Source organism: Sciurus vulgaris (genome assembly GCF_902686455.1).
Source record: "Sciurus vulgaris genome assembly, chromosome: 1".
In the NCBI taxonomy this organism is placed as follows: Eukaryota; Metazoa; Chordata; class Mammalia; order Rodentia; family Sciuridae; genus Sciurus; species Sciurus vulgaris.
In genome coordinates, this window is record NC_136461.1 from 160,632,629 (window position 1) to 160,652,904 (window position 20,276).

Sequence of the window (20,276 nt, forward strand, 5' to 3'; positions counted from 1 at the left end):
CTTAAACCCCAAGTCATTAAGACAAAAGCAGCCTTGGCATGATTACCAAGACAGGTCTATTTGTGCATTTCATTTCATTTTTAACTTTGACAGGTAAAATTGAGTTCATGATGGCAGGCAGAAGAACATGGGGTCAAACAATTCAGAATACTTAGCTATTTCTGGTTCTTGTAAATATGTCTTTAGCAGTCAGGATTGAACAAAAAATAAGTGAGTTGGACAAGATCATTTAAACTGCAACTGAGAAAGATAAAATTGAATTCTTTTTCCCATGCATTTTTAAATTTTCAGAAAGCTATCAAATTATTGAAGCAATTCCTAAAGGTGTAAGAGACATGAATGGAATCATTACTGTCATCCATATTAATAACACCTTTATTAATTGGTCAATGAATCACATTTTCTTCTTGCAATTAAACTCTTCTGTCAGAGATTAATTATAATATTTGAAAAAAACCTCAGAAGAAAATCATTTAAAAAATTCAGGCATGTCTTAACTCTATGAACTTACTTGGAAATTACTTCAGAAAATCCTGAGGAAAATGATGTCCCATCTCTCAATTACAGGAAAATGATTGTCCCATCAATCAATCATTATTTAATGAATCTACTCTGTTTAGTACCATGTTTGGTACATAGTAAATACTCAAATGTATCTATTAGAATTAGTAATTGCTCAATATTTTTCTATTACCACTATATAGTATTGTAAATTTCTGATCACCTGACACTGGTAGGAAAGTGAAACACTAGACATTAATATTATTAAATTTATTTAAATTAACAAATATCTAGAGAAACAAGGGAAAATCACAGACTTTGGATTCAGAAAAATCTGTTTAAATCTTAGCTGTAGGAAAACTGATGAAAACAGTATTGAATGACTACAGTGTATAAAAACAAGGTGTTCCTAATATGATCCCATTTGGCAGGAGAGGTTCAGAAAGATTAAGCATGTGGTTCAACGTCATATCTAGGAAGTGGCAAGCTAGGGGCCCACACAGAAGCTTCATTTCCTGCTCATACTTGATCTAGCTACTTTGCTGTCTCCTCCTCCTTCCTTGAAGTCCAAGGCCTAGAATTCACATGAATAGCCTTCTCTCTCTCTCTACAATTATTCCTAAAGAAGACCTCACCTCTTCCATAGCTTCATTACTATTAATATGCTTATATCCAGAATTATTTCCCTATCTTTGGGGCTCCTCTTGGTTTGATAATGTGCAATTTCCCCTGATAGTGTTCCTTCACTATGTCACAAGATTCCAAATACTACCATGTACAAAACTCCTCCTGAGAGGTTCCTCTGGAACTTCTTCCTCCCAATCTTCTCCTGCTCAACAAAGGATAATATAATCTCTCCAGTTCTTTAAGCAACCTACAAAACATGTCTTGAATCTGTCAATACCATTCCATCTGTTTTGAGACACAGTTATTTATGGTTTGCAGAAGGGCAGTAGCTCTGAACTGACCTTCTTGCATTATTGAATCTCTCAAGGTCTTTTCTGACTTGTGTCTTTGGGTCCACTGTTCTCTGTCTGTCCCTTTACCACCCCAGCTCATGGTAGGACCTGTTCTTTAGACCTCCAATTTGGATGTCACCTCCTCAGTGAGTCCAGCTCTCACCAATACCCTTTAATAGTTTTCTCTCAATCTCTGTGTCTATCCACCTCATTTGTTCCCTTATGAGTATTTTGTATTATATTATTTATTTTCTATCTGCAACACTGTCAAAGAAAAATTGCACCACCAAAGTCACTCAGTCAATGAAGACTTTCTTTAAGAATATTGCCATAGGGGATCGAAATTGAATTCAATTCCACTAAAACAAAAGGAGGGGAGTTTTTAAGAGATGAAGAGGACAAAAGGAAATAGGGGGAATTTGGTCCATGCAATATGACATCTGTGTTTAATATGTTGGGCTCTACATGGTGACTGGGAGATACCTTTCTTTTTTTATTTTTGAAGTGATGCATAATAATTATGTATGGAGTAAAGTGTGATATTCCAATACATGGAGATAATGTGTAAATTATCAAACCAGGGTAATTAGTATATCCATCACCTTGAACATTTATCCTTATTTTTATGAGAACATTCAAACTTATCTCTTCAGCTATTTTGAAACACACAGAAAGTTATTAGTAACTAAGTCACTCTATCCTGCTCTAGCACACTAGAACTTATTCCTCCTATTATATGTAAAAGTTAAAAGAGTTGATCTCAAAGACATGGAGAGTAGAAGAGTAGTTATAAGAGGGTAGGGAGAGTAGAGGAAGAGAGGTAGAAGTTGGTTAGTGGGAGATATCTTCCTTGGTAATCATATTTCAAAGGAATAGCTTCTAGTTTGATATTCCTAGGTTGTAAAACTAGGGGAGTTCAGGAAAAGATTTGCATGCCAAAGGAGCAGTGAACATTTTTACAATTGAAAGTTCTCTAAAGTTTTCCATACAAAAGAGGGTAAGTCAGGAGCCTCTAGTCACAAAGAGTCATGCTGAGAAAGAGGTTGAGGCCATCTTGGTACATAACTGTATGTATCATGCGATTCAAGCAAAGAGAAAAGTGCTATAATCCTAAGTACTTAGTAAAGTCTCTGATACATGTTCTTAATCAAATTGTGATGAGTGAACATATGAATGACTATTCTAACTGATGTTAAGATTAAAGAGGATTGTATATAAACGCATCAAGAACAGGGCTTCAAACTAGAGCATTTTCCTCCCTGGATATTATGCCTCATAAATTAATTCTTTGCAAAGTTCTTAAAATACTACACTGCTGTTGACTTTTTTTCTTTGCTTTGATTGTTAGAAACCTCATTTGTGCTTCTTAACATGAATGATATTATACATACTTTTGTCTTCTGTGAACACATTCTTAAAAGTAATCAAATATAAGACACAATGATGACTACTCATGATTAATATGACTAGCCTAACTTTATACTTGAGGCTGCCCAGCAAGAGTGTTTGGCAAGTGTCACTCATATCCCTTATTACCTGCAGAAATAAGTGAATCTCAAAAAGAAAGAAGCATATGTAATGCTTTATCAGCAAGGTTTTTTAAAAAATATTTTTAATTGTAGATGGGCACAAATAACTTTATTTTGTTTATTTTTTTATGTGGTGCTGGGGAATGAACCCAGTGCCTCACACATGCAAGGCAAGTACTCCACCACTAAGCCACAACCCCAGTCCTATCAGAAAGGTTTTGAGGGAATATTTATACATTAAGATTTGGTATACTCAGTAAGATCAACTTTTTTATACCCACAGATGAATGAGGTCATTTGGTACTTGTCTTTCTGTACCTGATTTATTTCGCTTAATATAATGACCTCCAGTTTCATCTATATCAATGCAAGTGATGAGATTTCACTATTTTATGGCTGAATAGTGTTCCTTATTATATATGTACTATTTTCTTTATCTATTCATCAATCGATGAACACTATGTTGGTTCCGTTTCTTGGCTACTGTGAATTCTGTTTCAATACACATGAGAGTACATATGTCTCTTTGATGTACTGATTTCATTTCCTTTGGGAATATAACCACCAGTGGAATTGTTAGACCATATGGTCATTCTATTTTTAATTTTTTGAGGACTCACCATAGGGTTTTCCATGATTATTCTAATCAATGGATTATATTACAAAGATTACACTAATTTAAATTCCTACCAATGGTGAGCAAAGATTTCCCTTTTCTCTACATCCTCACCAGCACTTGTTATCTTTTATCTTTTTTAAAAATTTTTTATAGACTACATTTTGATTCATTGTACACAGATGGGGTATCATCATTTCGTTTCCATGGTTGTACACGATGTAGATTCATACCATTTGTGTAATCATACATACACATAGGGTAAAGATGTCTGTCTCATTCCACCATTTTTCATACCCTACTCCCTCTCATTTCCTTCTACATAATCCAAACAGGTGATTACCAGAGGCAAGGGAGAGTAGGGAAAAAGGAGAGATGGGAAAAGGTTGATAGATGGGTACTAAGTGATAGTTAGGAGAAATAAATTCTGGTATTATATTGCCCAATATAGATGATAATGTACTGTGTGTTTCAAAAAATTAGAAGAAAGGATTTTAATACTTTTATCATGAAGAAATGAAAAATGTATGAGGGGATATATATGTTCACCCTCATTTGAACAATTTATTATATTATGTTGTATATTATGTTATACCCCATGAACATGTACAATTTTATGTATCAATATTTAAAAAACAATTGAGAATTGAAATGAGCTTTCATTATTAAATATACACAATTTTGAAGACAGTGCAAAAAAAAAAAAAAAAAAAGAATTGGTGGTAACCAATAGGTTGCCTTTAAAGTCTCTCAGCTCCACACCAGAGTTGTATCTACACCAGCAATATAAATTACTACTTTAACAATCTGTGACTATCAGACAGAAGTGAATATCTTTGTTCATACTGTTTAGGCAGTGGCCTCATTGTCCTCCTTAGTTTGCACAGATGAACATGGCATTTCTCTGACCAGAAAATGCTAGGTCCTCCATCTGGATGCATAGAGTAGGCACCCACTTTATATTTCAATACTTACACTCAAATATTATGCTTCATGAGATTGTACTAGAGGCAAAACCATCTCTCAGACATAGGTATACCACATCAGGCATTTTCTTTCCATATGTAGTGGGTATGAGAATAAATAAATACACTTATCCTTAAAACCAAGAATAATAAGCCCCTCTTTCAGTTCTTTCAGTTTTCCTAACATGGAAAAAATTACGAAGTAAAGGACCAGTAAATAGATTTGGAAATATAAAATCACTCCTCTGTCTTGTAATGACTCTTCAAAAAGTTAAACATAAATTTACCATATGATCCAGCAATTCCACTTCTATGTATAAATCCAAACAAAATGAAATCAGAGATTCACATACTTTCACATCAATGTTCATAGCATCATTATTCACAATCATCAAAGGGTATACTGACAGGTGATAAGATAATCAAAATATGAATTATTATTCAGCCTTAAATTGCAGTGAAATTCTGATATATGCTACATATGGATGAACCTTGAAATATGCTAAATGGAATAATTCAGGCAAAAATGCACAAATATGGTATAATTATGTGATTGTATAGTTTGTATTTGTATTATTAATAGCATGATTTGTGAGGTATCTAAAATGAGCAAAGTCATAGAGACAAAGTAGAATAAATTTTACCCAGGGGAATTGGGAATAGGAGGTTGTTGCTTAATAAAGTTCAAAGTTACTGTTTGGAATGTGAGAGTTCTTAAAATAGAGGTTTATACAACTTTGTGAATGCATTTAATTCCCTGAATTGTATACTTAAAAACAGTCAGAGTGATCAGTTTGATGCTCTATATATTTTACCACAGTGAAAAATAAATAAATAAGCGCTAAAAAATAATTTTTCACTCTGATATTAGATACATTAATCATAAGATTTTGATTTTTTTGCCAGTTTTGGGAGGGTGGCAAGAAGTAGCAAAAACAGCTCCAGATATGGATTCAGAAGACTTTTTCTCAAATCTTCATCCAGTCACTCATAAGTAACAAAAGTGTGAGCATGTCACTTAGGATGTTCAAACCTTAGTCTCTTTCCTTTACACCATTCAGGATAAGAATTAAAATGCAAATAAAGTGCTTCATAAGTGCAAACAATTATTCAAGTGAATGTAGGCAATTTTTATTATATATTCCTTTAGGGAGATTTGTCATAATAATCTTATCACCAAAATGCAGTTATTAATTCTCATTTAAATATCCTGATAAATTAAGTTATTGTTGTAAGACTCAGCCAAGGGTTTCTTTAAAAATTATTTTGGTCTACTTAAAGCATTGAATCCACAGTTTTTGGAATGAAAAACTAATGCTGAATTTCTGTTTCTATTAAATCTTATTATAATAAAGGGGTCATTAGACCTTTCCATTTATTTTAATACCTTTTGTTCATTGTCCAGCCTCATTGCACATAGCCAAGGCCGAAGAAGTAAATTGCCTTAGAAAGAAGGGACGATCATATTATATCTTGTCTAGAGGAAAAAATGGTCATTCATTTTTTTTTTTTCATTTTTTTTTTTATTGTAAACAAATGGGATACATGTTGTTTCTCTGTTTGTACATGGCGTAAAGGCATACCATTTGTGTAATCATAAATTTACATAGAGCAATGTTGTTTGATTCATTCTGTTATTTTTTCCCTTCCCCCCACCCCTGGTCATTCATTTTTAACTACAAATGTTAAAAAATATTTATTTTGTTACTTTTTCTCACGTTCCATTCCAAATCCTCTGTTCCAAATCATATAAACCATTGTCAGTCTCTACGTGGTCAAACATGTAATAATAATTTGACCTGACATGTCAAATTGAAGGTTATCTTGTAAAGTTCTTTGAATACATAATTACATTGAAAATAAGTATTTAAAAAGTAACATACATGTCTTGCTATAACATCATAAATTAGTATCGAAATTAATGTGATTGAAACAAATGCCGACTGATTTTTTTTTAATTTTCCTCCTTAGTGGTTACGTCTTTGACTATGATTACTACAGAGATGATTTCTACAATCGGTATGTGAATTTTACTTTCTCATTTCCCTGTGATTTAAGTCATCTTTAACTATTTCATGCATTTCACACTCAGCCGCTCTTAAATGAAATGTTAAAAATAATATTTTTTGAAATTACTAAGTAATTTTTTGTTTTTATTTTTTTAATGTTTTTAATTATTCTTTTTATAGTTAAAAATAAAACATGAAGTCCAAATGGAATGGAATGTAGACAGATTTTTCTATTTTCATCACTCTTACTGAAGTAGATAGTGAAGATTTAGGACTTCGGAGGTGCTTAATCAGAAAATTTGACTTCAAATATTTGGTTAACATTCAGAGGATTTAGTTAACTAATTATTTTCCAGGTCTGTTGTTGACTTAGAATTTTAAAGATTGAGAGTTTCATTAACTCAGAAAATTATTCCACCTTCTAAAATATATTTGCTTTCATGGCACGTCGAAAGGCTGTATTGGTTAAATTTAGTAAAATTTACAGGCCATTTCTGCTATACATGATAGTATAGGACCATAAAAGCAATCATCCAAGCTAAAATCAGGCAAAATGTTGTTAGTGATCAATGGTTAAAAAAAATAGACTTTTCCTATGACCTTTAAATTTTTTATTAAAACTTCAAAAACACTTTTACTCTCTGCTCTTTAAATACAGAGGGCTTCACAGTAAAGCTAAGAGTGACTTAGCACACTATAGTTGAAAACAATAAAATTTTGAGACTTAAGTTTTTTTTTATTTCTTTGCATAAAAATTTACCAAAAGTACTCAAATATTGCATGCCTTCTTTTCATTGCAAAACTTAGGCTGTAAGCAAGTATCAGTTTTATGCCTTCATGAACTGTCCTTCGTTCTGAGGTTGAATCAGCCTGACTTCTTACCCATGTTGTGAACAGTCTTGAGAGTTTCTTCAGTATGGGATTCTTTTGCCACCATCACTTCCTTTCCATATTTTCATCCCTTTTCATCTCATCACCCATGTTCCTCATTTAAGTTAAAAAACTTGCTTTATTAATTTCCTTTGGTTCTATGTCTAGAGTCTCTCAAATGGAGCAGTGTCAACATCCCTATGACAATCTATTTTTTTATAATTCCATTTACATTCAATTTGAAATTCACTTCCAGTATCACCAATCTTCAGTTTAATTATCCATTTTGTAAAATGCCATGTGAACTTATTATTGAGAGACAAAGAAGCATTACGACTACCTGATTGCTATCTGTATATGAACTAAATAACATGAATAGCAACCCATCCTTCACAGACTTGGTGACATGATTGGTCACTGATCATGGTGCACCTTTGCTATTTACACACAGTCATTTATGGATGGAAAGTTAGCAAAGTTTGTACTTTATGAAATTACTCACAGGTTTTAGGTTGTGGTAAATGAAAACTAATTTGTGTTGTTGGACAACTGGTGTTATTTAACTAACACTGGTAATGTGCATATATTAGACATACAAACCGAGGACCAACTATAGAAAGATCATAGGGGTAGAGAGGTAAATATCTTATAAGTGTTTAATATGTCCTTAATTATAAGTACTATTAAAACAAAAAAAAATCCAAAGCATAAGAATGCAAACCTGGAAAAAATAATTTTCAATAGAGATTTTTAAAAGGGAAAGAATCCTATGATCCCTTGAAAGGGTTATATTCTCTCTGTTCCAGCTGCACGTCTTCTTCAGTTCCATGAGAACACCATGTTCTTTCCTGCCTCAGATCCTTTCTCTGTGCTGCTCCATCTCCTCATACCTCCCTCAATGCTTCTTTCACTTGATTCCATCCTTCAGATTTCAGCACAAACACCACTCCCAGATTAAAATAGATTCCTCTGTTTCTCTGAGCATCCAGCATTGTTTCTTCTCAGCACTTCTCCAAATTTGTACTGCTATAATTCTTTCTGCAGTGACTTTATTGGATTCACATTTACCTTCCCTCCTCCATGAGGGCTACAATATTAACCTTTGCTTATCTTTGTATCTTCAGGGACGATCAGTAAACCTCACACAGTGGACACTCAATTTTTGTTATTAATGCATCTCTCTGCATTTAAGGAGACGAATTTTCCCAAGGTCAACTAGCTCATTGGTAACAGAACTACAATCGTAACTTGGGTGTCTGTTTTAATTCGATAACCCACTGTGTGAATGCACAAAACAGAGGAGAAGCAATGTTAGTCTGTGGTATAAAATAATGACACAGCCTTGCCTACCTGGGAATCAGAGCTACAACAGTTATTACTATGTCCAAACTACTAGGTTAAGAAAAGTATTTTACCCAGTTATTTGTATGGATAAAAATTGATATTTAAGAATGATTTTTCTCAAATCACTTAAAATTTCTACGAAGTACAAGATTTTATTTTAAGTATATACTAGCTTATAATAACTTGTTATTAAAGTGATGTGAATTTCTCTCAGCATTAAAGTAACCCCACTTCCTATTATGAAAAGATAACATGGAGACAGACTGCACTTTTGTATAGTAGACATTTTCTACTACAGTTCTATTTCTTCAGGGTGCAGCACATTGTCCTAATTTCTATTAATACACATTGTCTTACAGTCTGTTAATATAAAATTGTTTTAGCTTCTTGAATGTTTTCTATCATGTGACTTCCTTGCACATTTAAAGAATTTCTTCCTAAAATGGAGTTTTGCTCTAGAAGGTAGGAGACCCAAGGTTTGATAACAATTATAACTTTGGGAGCAAATCAGGTTTTCCAGTTTCTCATCTTTAAAGAGAAAACAAGATCTGTATTTTACTGCTTCCAAATGACAGCTCAGAAAAAAAAAAAAAATAGATGATAGGTAGGTAGATAGATCCATCTTAACAAAGAGCAAGAGCCTTAAGCAGTCATATAATTATAGAGCTTGAAGCTTTCAGTTGACTCTCCACTTATACAAAAAAAGCTAACTCTGAATGATTTTCAAAATAATTTGTTTGTCTTATGTACAATCTGTTTGGCTTCTCAGTGTGCCATAGATCAGTGTGACTGTACTGTTAACAGACTATCTGAACAGTCTGTGCTTTCATTAGTTTATTTTTCATTTTTTGCACTTGGCTTAGAAGGACATAAGCATCTGCCACTAGTGGGTATACTCAAGAGCTCCCTGTAAACACAGAATCCCACAAAAGGAAAACAGAATGGAATGGGTAGACAAGATAAAGAGTCTACAGAGTCACTACAACAGTTTTATTCACAGTGATTCCTCCCAAATTACACTTGGCTCGTATTGATGGTTAAAATTTTAAAACTCTTTTTAGTAGGAGTGCAAACTTGGGCAAGTCATTTAAAATGACAAAACCTGTTGTCGCATCTGTTAGGTGAACATGAAGTTAATTTCCAACACAAATTTGTGCTGAGGATTAAATGAGAGAACATGTGTAAGGATCGGCATTATGCCTGGTGTATTTTTAGTGCCTAATCAATGTTAGCTACTGGTAACAACTAACAGCAACCATTAACGGTGGTGAAAGTGTTTCTTATACAGATAATCATATTGCAAAGTCCATGTGACAGAAATAAGCTGGTTGGTCAGTTGTCTTTCCATAGTAGTACATTGTAAGCCCTCTAGATTAAACTGTCTGCATTATTTTCCCTTAACCTGCTTCCAAGGGCATTCCAACTGCAGCAGAACACACGTGCAAAGGGAGAGTGGTAGGGAGGGTAATGCACTCAGCTATTTCCATTAACCCCATGTTGCTTTAAGTTAGGAAAACAAAATTGCGCTAGTTATGTTTAGGATCACTGCATATAAAATCTTGCTAACTAGGAATTAAAGAACTGAAAAGGCAAGAAGAAAACACCCTTCTTTAAAGGAGTTAGCAACTGCAGGAAGCAGATACCACTTCTAAGGCTGGGGAAACAAAGGAAGAGTCTGGGATTATCAAAATATAGTGAGAATTGGATATGGTTCTATACACCTGTAATCCCAGCTACCAGGAGGATGGTTTGAGCCCAGGAGATCAAGTCAGCCTGGACAATAGTGAGAACCCATCTCAAGATGAGAAAAAGAAAAAGATACTGTAGAAAAAGGGACTTGCAAAGCTGAAACTATGGCCAGGAGATTTGTCTCAGCCTGTGCTGCTGTCCCTGTGTGGACCTCTGAGGAAGGGACAGCTGCAGATGTCTCAGAGGGAATGTGAGGAGGGCACCCTGTAAGTGTTGAAAAATGACTTCAACTAGATTCTGGCTGCTGCTTCTGGAATGAATTGCTGCTGCCAGGGTGAAGAAACAAGGTCAGAGTAGTGCTCAGAAGAGCAGGAAGCAAAAGCAAAGAAAAGCAAGTCCCTTTTCCTACTGGTCTTGCTATTTCCTCCTCAGGTTGTTTATTGGCTGAACCTAGCAGGAATCCAGCTCCCTGCCCTGCAGAAATGTGGTCTGCAGAATTCAACCCAACCTGTCCCTAAGGACAGATATGAAGCTGAGAAACAATGAATTGACATACAGCTGCATCATATTGTCATCATACTTCTACCAGTTTGGGGATTTTAATGTAGCTGAGGGTTTTCAATTCTTAAAGTTTTATCATGAAAAACTTTTCTGCACAAGTTCCATCTTGTGATTGCTGTATCTATTCATGGTTTCCAGGATTATGATGTGTATTACTAAGTAGTATACTTGAATGATTATCATAAACTTTTATCTTTTCCATATTTAGCACAAAGTATTGCCCAATAATTTTTAGCCTTTAACGGCATTTTTTAAAAGAACCAAATATAACTAAACACAGACATTACATATTATTAAAGCTAAACATAAATATTTATATGTTTCCAAGGAAAGTAAAAGGAGATACATACCTAAAATGTATCTAATACCCTCAGAGAATGTTTTCAATTTTAGAAATTAGCAATTTAGGTCCATATTTTCTTTCATTATACCAGGAAGAACACTGAGCAGTCTATATACTCCATATAAAAGTAAATTTTGGTAATAAAAAAAAGTGCCAGAGATGTTTTACCACATAGAAAATCTGTATACATTTTAGGTGATTCAAAATGGGCACTTCAATTCTGAAACAATTTTGACCTTGTATTATTGAAATGAAAAAAAAGTTACTCAAGTTTTGGTAATGAAAAAGCTCTGAGTTCCAGTTATTTCAGATCATTAATTATAGCACAATATATATTCATGGTACTGAAAGACATATTAGCAAGAAGCAATATTTGCTTCATTATGCAAATTTAAATTATCATCTGGTAAAATGAGATTCCACTTAAAGTTTGGAAATAACAGCACAGTATATTTGACAAAGGGTGTGTTTAGAGTCAAAAGATGTGAATTTCAAACCTAGATGCACACGTGTCGACTGACTAAACTTGAAGTTACTTCTTCCTTTTTTCCTTCATGGACAAAATGGATTAAAATACCAACATTACAAAATTAGAATTAAAAGCATTTTAGTGATTTCTAAGCTCACACTGGCCATTTGAATGTATTAACTGTTTAATTACAAAATACAGCAGATAGCAATCTTGCAAAACATAAAGATTATATTAAGGTCAAAAAATTGCAAAAAGTGATCATTCAAGTTTGCAGTCAAATTGACTTTAAAAAACAGCTCCCACAAGTGTTCTATCTGTCCCAGGAGGAAAACTTCACAGAAAACCTTGGAAGAGTTTAATGATACAAAAGGACAATAGAAATTATTTATAACTGGTATCAGGTGAAATTAACTATAGAGCAACAATAAGTTTGATTTATAAGTAGGGAAAATGAAGAACTCTTTTCCTAAGGGAAATTTTGAAGAAAACATAATTACCAGAAATTTCTCAAAATTATTGTTAATCTAAAATGAAAATTTAGTCCTTGGTGACAAAATATATGCCCAGAATAAATTTTTCAAATTTTCCTTTTTTTAAAAAAGTCATATTAGTCTTTAGGAAAAAAATAAGCAACAAGACAACAGCCTAACAATTGGGTAATGATTTATTAGAATGTGGCGCATCTACTCGGAAAAGTGCACTCCAGAAATTAAAATAAACATCAGCAAGCTTGAGAAGTGCTTTTAATACAAACCAGAATACATGACTACACATACATTATGTTTTCAATTTTGTGAAAAATACGGGTGCTTACAGAAAAAAAAAAAAAAAAAAAAAAAGATTGAAGTGTTTTAAAATGAACCTTGGGGAAAAGAGAATTTCATATTTGGCTTCATTATAAACCTTTATCTATTTGACCAACAAGCATTAGGAGAAAACTTATTTTGACCAAATAATATTAGGGAAAATGAAAAACTATTAAAGGAAAAAAGGGGAATATAAATTCTAAAGGTGGAAGAAACAAAAATAAGAGGAAGAAAAAAGTATAAGATTTTAGCTGAATTTTGACATTTGGATTCCAATTAATTCTATTGGATTGCCATTTTCGTTGCCATTCTATAATTTTAAATGGACTATTTCCTTTCTCTCAACACTATTTGCCAGTCTACTACTTTGTAGAGGCAAACTTCTTTGGTTTACTGTAAATGGAGCTCTGATGAGAAAGCCAATGTTCATCTCCTCCCACTGCCTTCCACCTGCTACCCTGGGTTACAAGAGTCCTGTGTCTGTCTCAAAATCCCAGAAGACCTGGCTCACTTCCTTGCTTTGTATCGTTATGCATTTGAACAACTCCCAGTCTTCCTCTCCTTTATGTTTGACAAACTCAAGCGTACCCAATGAAAGTTAAGAAAGTCTCCATTACCATTAAATGTTGTAAAAGTAAAAATCATGCTCTTATGTAAAGTGTTCATTGTTTTGTAAATTCCATATCACGTTAAAATATTTAAGTTGTGATGCTATCATCCCATAAGAGTGGCAGAATGAATTGGTAAAACTTCACCTGACTCCTTGGTGAGAAAAGTCATCTCCCTTTGAAACAACTCACCAAAATATTCAGAGGACAAGGGCCATTCTCTATAGAAATTTGCATCAAAGAGCACAACATATACTCTGTAAGTTATTAAAATGTATGCTACAGACTAGAAATATATCATAAATACAATGAACAAAAGCAGATCTCTTTTCTTAACTTAAGACCAGCATAGTACAACACAGGAGCCTTTGGAATCCTTGGCTGAGGAATGCAATAGAAATATTGACAAACATTTCAGTCCCCTATAAAATATCATTGTAGAAAATTATAATTGAAGTAGCCATGAGAGAGGTGGCTTTACTTGGCCTGTAGTTCCATAATAGCTTTCTTGCATTTTTATATATTTTTTATTATGCATCAGAGATTTTCCTAACCCAATTTATAGATTCACTTATTTAATGAACCTGTTAAATTGCACATGCAATGGCCTGAGGAAAGAGTTTACCTTTCACCTCCAGGGGCAACTCTTACCCTGGAAATTTTAAGTCAATTACCATATTTTCTTTTCCCTCCATAGTTTTGGTTATCGTAGTTCATGCAAAATGCCTTTGTGTTTTGGCTCACTGACTTAAGGAGCTCTGTGAATTCAACTTATAAATAACTAATGCAGACCTTGTTTTGTGATTGAAATGAAGGGCAGGTTTCCTTGACCCTTTTGATTTCAAAATCCCTGGTGGTGGGATGATATTCATAACCCCTTTCAGCCTCATCTTGCCTAAACTCTTTAAGTAAACTGTAATGTGTTGACACCCGTGACCTGTTCCTTTCCAGCCGTTCTTCGACTCTAATGGACTTTGCTTATTCACAGAGGATGCCCCTGTCTTGAACTCTGTCTCATTTCACTTCTTTTCCTTTTCAGACTTCTCCTGGATTTTCCCTGGCATGTTTCCCAATTGTTTTTGGACACTTTAGCTGTCTAATATAAGAGATATTCCTAGTACTACAGAATTGCTTTAAATTTGTTTAAATATTGCCTTTCTGCCAGAGTGTAATAGTTTTAAATATTTTTGAATACTTCAAAAGTAGTCTAACTCAAATTTATTATAGTTTATATATTTTCAAAAAAGATTATCACATTTTCAGATGTATGTGTAAACAAGATGTAATTTTATGAAATAACTTCTTATAGATATTGTCTTTTTTCCATATTTTTATTGGTGCATTATGATTATACATAATGGTGGGACTTGTTATTACATATTTGTTCATGCACACAAGATAACAATATAATTTGGCCAATATCATCTCTCAGTGTTTCTGTAGAAATTATGGGATATTTTTATTATTTTCTTCCTGGCCTAGTTTTCTCATTTCTGACCTTTATATTGGATTATTTTTATTGACTGTTTTAAAGCAATTACAAGAGTAGAATTCATATCATGGTGTCACCATAAGAAATATAACAATCATAATCCTAAGTCAATAATACTGTTTTCTTTATATTGGAAAACATAATTACACATCTTGTTCACTGGCAAATAGTTTTAAAAATAAATGCATAAATGCATCCCAGTATATTTTCTCTGATCTTTTATGTGTCTCAAATATGCTGTCATGTAAAATTTTGTTGTATATGAGTATACAATATAAATAATATGAAACTTTTAATCCTTCAAAGTACATATTTCTATAAATGAGTTTATATTCTTTCAACTTCATTCCTTTTACTGTTTAATGATAATATGGTGGCTATAATTTCTCACTTTTTAGTAAAAGTAGAACATTATTGATGTTCTTTTTGGTTAGAAGAATTTTCTCTAACTGACTCTATGTATCACTCTAGTCTCAGTTTGCAAATGATCAGAACAATAAAATATATCCTGATAAATATTTCCCACCGGTGCTTTAATCAACAAAATTGGGTCCTCACCCTAGTTCTCTTTCATTCAAACTCAGTCTCCTTTTATGTGTAGTGGGTAGAGGCTCAATTACTTTAAAAGTCCTTAGAAAGAAGTAGGGCACCATATTGATTTGTCTAAGAGTGTTTTCTTTAACCTGATTTTATTTCCATATGCTTTCCTCTGAGCTCTGTTTTCTGATCAGAGGATCATTTTCTTTGTTTTATTCCTGATTCTGCATAATCTCTTCTATTTTCAAGCTACTGTGCTAATAAGTGTCTGAGGTGTAATAGGAAGATTTCTGTACATGAGAAGGGTAAATTGGTTTATTCAAGAAATATATTTGGGAACAAAGGTCAGCACAATTTCAACAAATTGCATGGTGCTATTGGAGCAAAATTCCTTATCCTTTCATTCCTTACAAATGAGTTCATATCGGGGTCATATTCCAATGTCCAGAAAGCATAGCGTACATTTGCATTCTATTTCTTGAGTGAAAAATCAATCTGCCAATAAACAGTTTTTTTGAATATTAATCAACAGAAAAAAATCATTGTAAAATTTTACCAGAACATTCTTGTAATCATTTCAAACATTTAGACTTCAAACCAACTCAGCCCATTTGTGTCTTGCGAAGGTTGTTTGATTACCACGGACGTGTGCCTCCACCTCCCCGTGCTGTGATCCCGCTGAAGCGTCCCAGAGTGGCGGTCACCACAACTCGCAGGGGGAAAGGAGTCTTTTCAATGAAAGGGGGATCAAGATCTGCTGTTAGTGGGTCTTCCTCCTCAGGCTCTAAATGTAAGTAACATTCTTTATTTCCCTTTAAAGAAAAGTAGGAATAACCATCACTGCACAAATGTTGATAGTCTATAAATTAACCAGGCAACCACCAGAGAAATGTAAAATGGGGATGGAATGATCTTTGCTTTCCACCACACTGCTCTGCAGCAGGGGAGCAGATATCAACTGGGCTGACAGAGACCCTGGACCAATCTGAAAAGGATCGTCAAAGTATTTTATCACACTGCATGTGCCTACTTAGCTTGTGATTTATCGAGGTTGTGAAATAAAACATGTTGCTTTTTAATGAGAAAACAATTTCACTTGAAAAGGGAGTGCATGTACCATCTTTTCAGAGATTATGCAGAGTTAGAGTGTGTTTTGAATATTTGAGCATTAGAGTAATTAAGACAGGCAGACAGCATGGTAGTGATGTTAAAAACAAAACTTACCATGTATTCTAAAGCATTATGAGAGATACATGCCTGAAAATACATTACTATCATAAAAAAGAAAACACTATTTGTACAATATCACATAGATCAATAAAAAGGAGAAATACAAACTTTCTAACTAAATACACTGCTTAATTTCTATATAGACTAATTCAGAAAAACTCTAAATTGTTATTAGAATATTATCCTAAGGAAAGAATAATGCAATTTTCTGTATGCCTTGAAATTACAGTTTAGCAGAGCAGAAGTAAACACTCGTATCTCATTGATATTGAAAAAGATTAGAATAAAGAGAAACTTGGGGGTGCTGATTTCACAGGATGATCAATGACTACTTGTCATTGTTGACAGCTGGAAACCTGCAGGAACTGAGGGAGCAAAGGAGCAAGAAAGAGGGATCTCTGAAATTATGGGGGTTCTATTCTGAGCAAATGTCAGTGCAGAAACCTTAAGTTGGCATAATTAAGGAAGAGCAAAAGAGATAGTGTGGCTACAGCAGAGCAAGGTGGGGGAGTAGGACTGCAGACATGATCAGAGGCAAGTTCCCACACAGCCTGGTAAGGATGCTGTATTTACCCTGCCAACCCTTCAAAGCAAGAGAAATGAATATTTTTACCCACTTTGTATGAATGAACAAACATAGAAGGTTATGTAACTACTAAATGGTAAAGTCAGAATTAGAAGCCAGGTACCTTAATCCTCATACCTGCATCCTATCTACTCTTTCCTCTCAACCTCATCAGAAATACTAAGCATCATTATCAAAATAATTTGCTTTTACATGAAAATGGGCAAAAACATAGTTCAGAAAAGAGAAAAAGGTACTGATGCTTCTAGAAACTCTCAAGTTTGACCTGCCAAGAATTTTACTGAGAATTTGACTCTGCTAATATAACCTCAATAGGAAACTAAATAAATTTGCAGTTTCTCTATGCACTTATTTACCCAGTCTATTCTGCAGATAAAAAAAATATGAATTCCTTCTCGAGTCTAGTAAGAAGAGAAAATGAGTTTCTGCTGTAGTCTCTACACACTCTAATATACTCTCAGATTACTGTTAAGAACAAGAAGAGTGAGGCCGCAGCCCTGTCACCTTGTGCCCGCGGCCGCCATGTCACCTTATGCTGCAGCCCGCGTCTGAGATATAGTTTTGCCTCAGTCCGCAACCTAGCCGCCCGGCCCCGCGCCATCCAGGTGACATGGAGGAGGAAAGAACTGCTGGGTTACAGAAAAGTATGATACAGGACTTGGTGACCTTTGAGGATGTGGCTGTGAACTTCACCCAGCAGGAGTGGGCTTTGCTGGATCTTGCTCAGAGAAGCCTCTACAGAGATGTGATGCTGGAAACTTTCCAGAACCTGGCCTCACTAGGGTACCCACTACTCACACCCAATCTGATCTCCCAGTGGGAACAAGAGGAGGAACTACAGACAATGAAGACAGGACTTATCCAGGGCATCAGTACGGAGCAGCACCAGAAAGGGTCTAAGTTGCTGAGGCTGTCCTTAAACTTGGGAACCTCCCACCTCAGCCTCCCAAGTTGCTGGGATTACAAGCATGCATCAACATGCCAGGTTTTGAGTCTCTACTTAATACTAATGAATTAGTTGCGCCTCAAGATAGCAATGGAGAAAAAATATCCAATGAACAGAATATGGTGAGATTCAAAAGAAATGGATCTTGCTCCTCTATTTTACATGAAGACCAGGACTCCCCTGGTATGGATGATTGGAACAAAAGCCATGAGAGATGTTTAAGTCATATGGTGGAGAACATCTGTGAATACAATGAAGAAAATCAACGTGGACAAATTCCAAATCTTATGCTCAAGAGAACTACTGAAGTCAGATCCTTTGAATGCCATGAGTGTGGCAAGGCCTTCCTGTCCCATTCATCCCTTGAGAATCACACCAGATCTCATGCTGGAAACAAACCCTATCAGTGTAAGGAATGTGGGAAAGCCTTCCATTTTCTTGCTTGTTTTAAGAAGCATATGAAAAGTCCCACTGAAGAGAAACCGTATGAATGTAAGGAATATATGAAAGTCTTTAGTTGCTCCTCCTTGTTCAGGGCATACATGAAGATTCACAGTGAAAAGGCAAACTATGAATGTAAGGAATGTGGGAAGACCTTCAGTAGTTCTTCATACCTCACAGAACACAGAAGAATTCACAGTGGAGAAAAGCCCTATGAATGTAAGGAATGTGAGAAGGCCTTTAGTTGTTCCTCATCACTCTCCAAACACAAAAGAATTCACAGTGGAGATAAGCCCTATGAATGTAAGGAATGTGGGAAGGCCTTTAGCTCCTCCTCTCATCTTATAATACATACATCTAAGAATTCACACTGGAGAGAAGCCTTATGAATGTAAAGAGTGTGGGAAAGCCTTCAGTGAATCCTCAAAACTCACTGTACATGTGAGGACACACACTGGAGAGAAACCCTATAAATATAAGGAATGTGGGAAAGCCTACAATTGTCCCTCCTCCCTAAGCATCCACATGAGAAAACACACTGGAGAGAAACCCTATGAATGTCTGGAATGTGGAAAAGCCTTCTACCTTCCCACTTCCCTGAACACACATGTGAAAAATCAAAGTAGAGAGAAACCCTATGAATATCAGGAATGTGGGAAGGCCTTCAGTTGTCCCTCATCCTTTAAAGCACATGTGAGGGATCATGCTGGTAAAGTGCAATATGAATGTAAGGAGTGTGGGAAGGCCTTTAGTCGTTCCTCATCCCTCACTGAACACCTAAGAACTCACAGTGGAGAGAAGCCTTATGAGTGTAAGAAATGTGGAAAAGCCTTTATTTATTTCTCAGCCCTTAGTATTCACATGAGAACCCACACGGGGGAAAAACCCTATGAATGTAAGGAATGTGGGAAGGCATTTCGGTATTATTCATACCTTACTGTACATGCAAGAATGCACACTGGAGAAAAACCCTTTGAATATCTGGAGTGTGGAAAAGCCTTCAGCTGTCCCTCATCCTTTCGAAGACATGTGAGAAGCCACACTGGAGAGAAACTGATACCGCCGTTTACTGGTGCCGAGTTCTGCTCCTTCTAATGTTGAAGATTGAACACTAGAGAAGCACGCCAAGGCAAGCATGTTAAGCAGGTTTTATTTAAAGCTAATAATACAGACTTCTCCGGGCAGGGAGAAGGGGGCCATGGCTGATGTTCTAAAGTCCCAAGAAGTGAGCGCACCCTACATCTTTTATAGGTTAAATTCTCTTTTGTTCTCCAGTTCTCTCCCCCACTTATCTCTCCTTCCTGCCTACGTGACTAGGCCTGGTTTTGCATTAAGTGAGAAGCCATGGGCAGGGGGAGGGCCAGGGTGATTCAGGCAGGCAAGGGCCCAGGGGGCATTAATTAGCAGCTTCTTGCTTGCAGTTTTTGATAAAGGCAGGTAAATTTGGTAATCAGTGAGCTCCGGAGATCCTTGACATTCCATTCTTCCAGGGGCAGTTTCCATCTTCCAGAGGCAGATGATTTTATGGCCTCCATTTCCTCGATTTGACCTGATCCCCTATTTCTACACTAACTACCTGTTCCCAATTCTGGCTTCAAAACCATATGAATGTAAGGACTGTGGGAAAGCCTTTATTTGTCCAGCCTACTTTCGAAGACACGTGAAAATTCACACTAGGGACAACATATAAAAATAAGGAGTATGGGAATCTCTGCAAGGCTTTTTCTGAACCCAATCAAATTGTGAAGTCTCATACTGGGAGACACTCTATG

The 20,276-nt window shown here is 35.2% G+C and overlaps 1 protein-coding gene across 8 annotated transcripts in view; it reads left to right on the plus strand.

The window, feature by feature from the left end:
* Positions 1-20,276, plus strand: part of RALYL (RALY RNA binding protein like) — a 654,354-nt gene that overhangs the window by 568,291 nt on the left and 65,787 nt on the right. For all 8 annotated transcript variants that reach the window (XM_079143835.1, XM_079143832.1, XM_079143833.1 and 5 more), the window contains 2 exons: positions 6,542-6,589; positions 15,928-16,091. In XM_079143835.1, the coding sequence (XP_078999961.1) occupies positions 6,542-6,589; positions 15,928-16,091 (212 nt within the window). The remainder of the gene's footprint in view (positions 1-6,541; positions 6,590-15,927; positions 16,092-20,276) is intronic.